At 35.7% G+C, this 7,600-nt stretch overlaps 1 protein-coding gene across 2 annotated transcripts in view; it reads left to right on the top strand.

The window, feature by feature from the left end:
- Positions 1-1,662: 1,662 nt before the first annotated feature.
- Positions 1,663-7,600, top strand: part of LOC126241446 (SREBP regulating gene protein) — a 53,240-nt gene continuing 47,302 nt past the window's right edge. For both annotated transcript variants that reach the window (XR_007545368.1, XM_049948006.1), the window contains exon 1: positions 1,663-1,874. Coding sequence is in view for 1 of the 2 variants with exons in the window: in XM_049948006.1 (XP_049803963.1) it covers positions 1,773-1,874 (102 nt within the window). In the remaining variant the exon portion in view is untranslated. The remainder of the gene's footprint in view (positions 1,875-7,600) is intronic.

Below are 7,600 nucleotides of genomic sequence, written 5' to 3'. Positions count from 1 at the left end.
ATATATATCGAACGTGACGATTCTAAATCGATCACGCAGCTATGGTGGCGCGCAGTATGAGCATGTTTATAGTGGGCACTGCAGCAACGGCAAAAGAAGATCGTTACAGTTGGAAATAAAGGGGGTAATTTCCAAGAATGTGTGCCTATCGAAGCCGCGGTCTCCACACGATATATATCGAACGTGACGATTCTAAATCGATCACGCAGCTATGGTGGCGCGCAGTATGAGCATGTTTATAGTGGGCACTGCAGCAACGGCAAAAGAAGATCGTTACAGTTGGAAATAAAGGGGGTAATTTCCAAGAATGTGTGCCTATCGAAGCCGCGGTCTCCACACGATATATATCGAACGTGACGATTCTAAATCGATCACGCAGCTATGGTGGCGCGCAGTATGAGCATGTTTATAGTGGTCACTGCAGCAATGGCAAAAGAAGAGCGTTACTAAAATAGTTGTAACAACAAAGGAAACGACTTACCACACTCGACGTCGACGTTGTGGTCATGAAGTCCATTTGATGTGTATGCTACGGGAAGAATTCCCTTTTTGCCGTAACCTGGGTAGACTCTGCAAGTGTCAGGCAGAAATATGGGTAGAGTGTCACATTTCCTACAAAAATTGAAACAATTTTCTACATTGCATAAGCATGGAATTAGATTCTCCCACGTAAGGCAATCGGCCGAAGAAGCGTCTACAATACCAGATATCCCACTCACTACCGTCATAAATCGTTTGGGTTTTTCTAGCCTCTCACAAATAATTTATCATAACGCGCGCCACCATTGCACATTCGATATCTATCGTTTGAAGCCCGCGGCTTCGATGGGCAAACATTCTTGGAAATCACCATAAAGGGTGTCGGCTGTGATGAAGAGAGGTAAGGACATTATGCAGCACCACCTAAGTGTCTCTAGGCGATGTACTATGCAATGAGGTTAGAACCTGCTTGGTACTAAGTCATTATGAGCTATCCTAGAACAATAACGTATTGTTTATTCTTCGATTTCATTTTTATTCGTTGACTTCGTATATTCTGCGGTTAACTCGAGGTGTTCCGATTGTTCGTTCTCGCGTGTATATTAAAATGTTGTTAATAAAGTGCTCGTACTAAAACTCAACGGGAAATAATCTTTCATTTCAGACAGTAACGCATTAACAATTTATTAGTGATTTAGCAAATTCCATGTTGTAGTGATTAATAATAGCCATAAAATTTACTAATTCGTTCAGACTTACTCCGAAGAACAAGATGCCTTCAACTTTGTGTAAGAAAAGTAGACAGTTTCGTTGTGTTTTAAAAATAGAAATATTAGTATCTGCATACCATTATACGCGTTATTATCGTAGAATAAAGAAGCTTTTAGTCACTTAAAACTAATTATGACGATAAAAAAATGTACAGCACCATTTTATTCAAGCTGTAATTGCCGTAGACCGTCAATCACATTTTTAATCATATTTTCACAACCACTCATTATAGTATTTTTATCCGAAACAAATAGGAAGAGAGAAAAAATTCGCAGTGAACACGCCCATGGATTATTTACGTTTTTGTACATTGTTTATATGCTATTGTGGCCAATAACGTACATGACTGAAAAAGCAGAAGTCGTGCGTTGCCATTTGAAAAAGGCGCCGTACAAGTACAAGATCAAAAGCGCAAAGCGAAGACGCAAAGCGATGCGCGGAATGCAATAACAAAAACATTTCATAATGTAGGCGCTATTAAGTTTATCTTGCTTTTAGAGGTGAGGAATGTATGATCGAACATGTGGACAGCATTTTTAATGCGTATAATAAGAAAAAGAATTGTGCTAGGATTGATTTTCGCCGTCTCTTTTACTTACTGCGTGGTAAGCTTCGTGAAAGAGGTACGTTGCTAAAGGTTAGGACATCTGATACTTGATCCAATACATTTCCTACAGCGGAAATGTATGTATGTTTCTTATTTAGTGTTTAATTTATTTGTGAGAGCAGATGGAGGCCGTATGATAAGGGAGAAATTGTTGTTTTCAATTGTGGTAATGACGCCTCTCAGAAATCAGGAGAACTACGAACCATTGTGACCAGTGCCAACACATGCCGAATACGTCTTTGGAACTTTGTGACGATTATTGCATTAATAAAGAGAAAAGTTTTTTGCAGTTCATTTGCAAAGCTCCGTTGCCTTGTCTCTTGTAAACAAGATAAACGTAACTACTCTGGCAGAAAAGAATGTGGTTTTGTAGTCTTTATTACCACTTTATATCATTTGTGTAAGGCAAGTAGGTTTCATTATGATATTGAACTGGTCATTTTTTTATGACATAGGAATAAAGCTGTTCAATTAGCCTTATGCAATAGGATGGAATGCATGCAACCATTCCACAGAAGCTATACAAATCTTACGCTATAATTATATTAATTCGATAATAATTGACACATTTAGCTTTGAACCTTTTGTCAGGTACATAATACTAATACTTTTGGAGTAGTTAGGCCTGAACATCTGTTTTAAATGCTGAAATGCCTTGATAATTTTTGATGTCACAAAGTAATTAGTTGTACAGCTTGTTTCTTGCTTGGAATGGTCCACTTTGTCTTAGTTTTGTATCTGAATATTCGACATGTATATCTTGGTTTCCTCTCGTGTTACATAAGTGAATATCTTGGTTTTTAACTACAAACCGTTTATCATCATCTAAGATTTTCCTAATAAAAATACTTGAGATAAATATATAAACAAGGTAATGGAAAGACTTGTAAGTCTTTTTTTTTTTTTTTTTTTTTTTTTTTAAAAAAGAGAGAGAGAGAGAGAGAGAGCAGTTGAAATACTTTCTGGAAGCTGCACCTTCTATGGCCCATATTGTGAAACAACTTTTGTTCGCTGCCACTTGAGTTTCACCAGATTATTACACTGTATCGCATTAGAGATTCTGCTTTGGCAAGAACATCCTTTTGCTTTTCCTTTGAAAGCTTGAAAGAATTTTTATCAGTATTAGATGTCAGTTTATTGGTTACAATTTATAGTGTAGCGTATGTTTAGTGGGTTACTTAAACATCATTATAAGGTATTTGACACCAACTGTCAGATACAGGCAACCTCCATCACATTTCCAAGAACTGCAGTATTCAACTGTACATGTTCATGTTGGTCCTGTGCGTTTTTTGAAATTATCTACCCATCTTCTATTAGGTCATCGTCTTTTTCTGTCTTATTTTGTGGAATTTAGCAAAGACTTTCCTTCATCTGCCGCTGTCCATTTGTCTGCCTATGTGTCCTGCCACTTCTGTTTGATTATCATTACAGTTTTGATTACTCCTTCCGTGCCATCCTGGTCCTTATGTTTGTTTTCCTAGTGATTTCCAACATATATCTCCCCGCCTACCTGTGGAGCAAACTTCTGCTTTTGAATGATTTTCATATGTAAAGTCCATTACCTGCTGACAGTAATTCAAAACTGATTATACTCACTTGTTGCTAACTTTCCCTTTCAGAACACTGGAAGTTTAATTTAAGGAAATCTAATTAATTCACCCAGCCATTTTTACTCTTCTGTTCATTTCCTTTTCTGTCCATCAAGCCATTGTCTTCAACTGCCCTGAATACAAGAGCCTGTTTGCTTTGTTTATTGTTTATTTGTTTTGTTTTATATTCATTGTGTTTGTTATGTGTTACCTTTCTGTCAGTTAGCTCTGTTAAAGTCTTCTGTCCATTATTGAAGTGTATCAGAACCAGGTAAACACTAAGAACTATAATGTTAATGTGTTTCCTTCTTCATTTTTCCCAGTTTAAGGCTCTGAAAGCTTATTGATTTTAAGGTTTGTCCTCTCAGATTTAGTTGACAACATGTCAAAAACATTATTACAATCTATGAATCTTAGGCACAGTGGCTAATTCCTAATAATTTGATCATTGTATTATTTCTTTTTGACTTAGATAATGATTTGCGGCTCAATATTCATTCCCCAAGGAAAATACAAAGAACAGACAAAAAAGTTAAAGTGTACAAGCAAGGAAGCAAATTAGTTTGTAACAATGCACAAGAAGAGCAACAAGAAATAATTAGTATGTAATGATGGACTAGAACCAAAGATTCAATTTCTAATTTGCTTTTTGTAATGAGCAGTTGCTTACCAAATGACCAGTAAGGAGAGCCATACTGTAAAAGATATAATAAAGAGTAATTGTAAATGAAAGATCTGTTCATTCGTTGAACACTGTTCTGTGAATTGCAGAGTAATCGTAATTGAATTGAATGAAATTTTATTGTCGGTTAGCTATTACAGAAATTGACAAAGTCAAGTTACATATATACAAGTTATACAGCATATGTACATGGGTTGAAGATCAATATGTCACTCTTGGTTTTCCATATAATACAATATTTAAAATCAAATAATATGAAAAACATTGCATCATAAATTACTCAGTTAAAGAAATTATGCTGTACTCTCCATACCAGTAAGATATTTTACAGTCATAAAATTCCTGATGTGTTTAGCAAGGATTTGCAGCTAACCAACTGAATAATTTGTCTTTAAATAAATTAAATGGAGCTTCTACCCATTCTAGTGGCAGTTTGTTAAACATCATATCCACCATTTCGTAGCTGTTCAGTGACTTGGATAATCTGTAGTAAGGTATGTCAAGATGGCTACTATTTCTGGTTCCATGAGAGTGTACATCTCTTCCACGCTGGTATTCTGATAAGTTGCTCTTTATATGCAGTAGAGCAGTGTAAATATACATGTTTATAACAGTTAATATTTTTAAGTTGATAAACAGTGGTTTGCAGTGGGCCAGTTCATCACTGTTTGTGATAATTCAAATTACTTTCTTCTGGAGTACCAAAATGTCGTGAAGGTGTGAGCTATTGCCCCATATTAAAAGCCCATAAGATATGCTTTGAAAAAAAGCAAAGTAGGCCGATCTTGCATAGGCCGCAGGAACATGGTTTTTTAAATTCCTTAGCAAATACACCACTCTAGACAGCCTTGCACTAATGTATTTAATATGTGGCTCCCAAGTCAATTTACAATCTGTAACAATACCTAAGAACTTAACACTATCCATGAAGTCTGCTACTGGCAGAACTCTTAAACTAAATACAATATTTTGAGTTTTACTCTCACTCGGCAGGAACCCATTAGCTTGAAACCAGACTGATTCTTGTGATATTGTGTCATTTGCTACAGTTTGCAGCATATCCTTGGCTGGGCTGATACTGAAAAAAGTGGTATCATCTGCATGGAGAATGGAGTGAGTATTTATGTAAGATGGTAGATCGTTTGTCATTAGGATAAATAGCAGACGTCTTAATACTGAGCCTTGTGGCACACCACACTTACCTTCAGCTAGCTGTGATCTCTGTTTACCAATACAAACAATTTGTTTGCGGCTGCTGAGGAAAGATTAGAAAATGTTGTAAACTTCACTGTTTGTGTTTCCGTAATAAACTAGTTTGTTGAGGAGTGAAATATGCTCCACACAATCGAAGGCTTTGCTAAGATCACAAAAGGTAGCCTGAGCAAATTTTTTTTCCTTCATAAGCACTAAGCACTTTTTTAATCAGGGAGTCAATGGCATGGACTGTGGATTTGCCCTTCCTAAAGCCAAATTGTACCGCAGTAATAATGTTATTACATGTCAGATAATCACACAACTGGGAGTTGATGATGGATTCCAAAACTTTAGATAAAATAGGTGTCAGAGGTATTGGGCGATAGCTAGATGGGCAATTTTTGTCTCCTTTCTTGTAAATGGGCACTACTCTGGATAATTTTAATACATCTGGAAATACTCTTTCAATTAGACATCTGTTTATACATTTAGTTATAGGATATACTATGTGCCCAATTATCTTTTTTAACTTATTGCAAGAAATACCGTATATATCTTCACTGTCAGAGGGCCTAAAATTATTTACACTAGTTAAAACAACATCTGGTGTGACCTCTGTTAAAAGGAATTTATCTTTCAGGGTGTAGTTTACATTATGATATTTAATGAGATCAGCTACAGTTTCGTGCGGCCTCCCAGTGCTTTCCCTAATTTGGTTAACAGATTTTATACAGTAGTTATTAAATTCATCTGCTGAAATTTCTACCTCAGCTTTCTACTTGCTTTCGGCCACTGAATTTATTATAGTCCATGCTTTTTTGCATTTATTTTTTGATGACTCAATGCTGACTAGGTTATGTTGTTTTTTGGCCTCATTTAAAGCATACTTATATTCCTTTTGTGCTCTTGAGTACCTTTGTTTAGCCATATCAGTTTTCTGAAGTCTGTAAGAATCTCCATACAACAACAATCTCCTTTTGATATTGGCTAGTTGAGTGGTATACCATGGATTCTTATCCCTATGTCTGTCACTGTTACTTTTAGGATTAACTTTAAATTTGTATTGAGGGCAGTTGGTCTCGAATATATTTAAGAAAGAATGAAAAAATCTTGTCGAACAATGTATTGCCAGAGCCCTGGGCATTATTGTTAAACATAGGTGACCAGTCATAATTACTGAGTGAGACCATGAAATTCGACAATTTTTCTTGCGTTATTGGTATTATGATGACTAGTTTAGGCTCTTTAAACTCCTTATATTCCATATTAGGCCCATCTGTACCTATTTTTACCCAAACTGAGTCATGGTCCGAGAAATCGAAGACAGCTACAACTGAAGATAGTATCTCCCTATTGACATTTGTAAGTATGCAGTCAAGACAAGCGAACTGTCTTGTGGGTTTGCAGTTCATAAAAATGAAGTTGAATTGTCGTAACGAGTTTTTAAATTCGTCTTTGTTTACATCAAATGTGGCATTGATGTCACCACCAATCAGTATACTGTATTTCTTCCACTGAGGACTAAGAACGAAAGTTAGTAAAGTCTCAAGTTTTTCTAAAAATATTTGTGTGGATAAATAAAAATGGGGGCAAAGTGTGGGGAAAAGATCTGGGGAGCCCAGGTATTAAAGGAAGAAAAAAAGATAATGTACAATATAAATATTGAAATGGAAGAGTGAAGCCTAATCAAAATACAAAATAGAACTAGATAGCTTAATTACAACTTGTGGATAACACAGTTCAAAATTATACTAGAATATGTATAAACACTTGGACTGTCATTGATTAACTTACATCATTACTAATATTCTGTCTAGTAAATATAAATGCCTTGTAAAAGACGTAAATTTATCAGTTCACAGATCACAGACAGCAAAAATAAAAGAAGTAGGGAAATTAGGTATTCTCAACTTAATCTGTTACTGAGATATTAGCAGTTCTAACATAACAGACCTACAGATAAAACTACAAAATGAAAAGATGTTCAGAAATGTACCTCTTTGATAGTGTTAATGAAAAATATAACTGTCTCCTAGTCTATTTACAAATTACTGAAGCGTGTTTGCCATGCAACACTAAACCACTAAGAAAAAAGGGGGGAAATCTGCCATGGCTAACAAAGGGATTGTTACAGTCCTGTAAAGCTGAAACTTCTTCACGCAATTTGGAAAGTTCCAGATAAGCCTATTCATTTAGTTGAATATTGTTGTTGTGGTCTTCAGCCCGAAGACATTTATTTGATGCATCTTTCTTTGCTACTTAGTGTCTCACATC

Source organism: Schistocerca nitens, chromosome 1, assembly GCF_023898315.1.
Source record: "Schistocerca nitens isolate TAMUIC-IGC-003100 chromosome 1, iqSchNite1.1, whole genome shotgun sequence".
Taxonomy (NCBI): domain Eukaryota; kingdom Metazoa; phylum Arthropoda; class Insecta; order Orthoptera; family Acrididae; genus Schistocerca; species Schistocerca nitens.
Note: the sequence above shows the minus strand (reverse complement) of the source record. Positions and strands in the feature narration are given on the sequence as shown.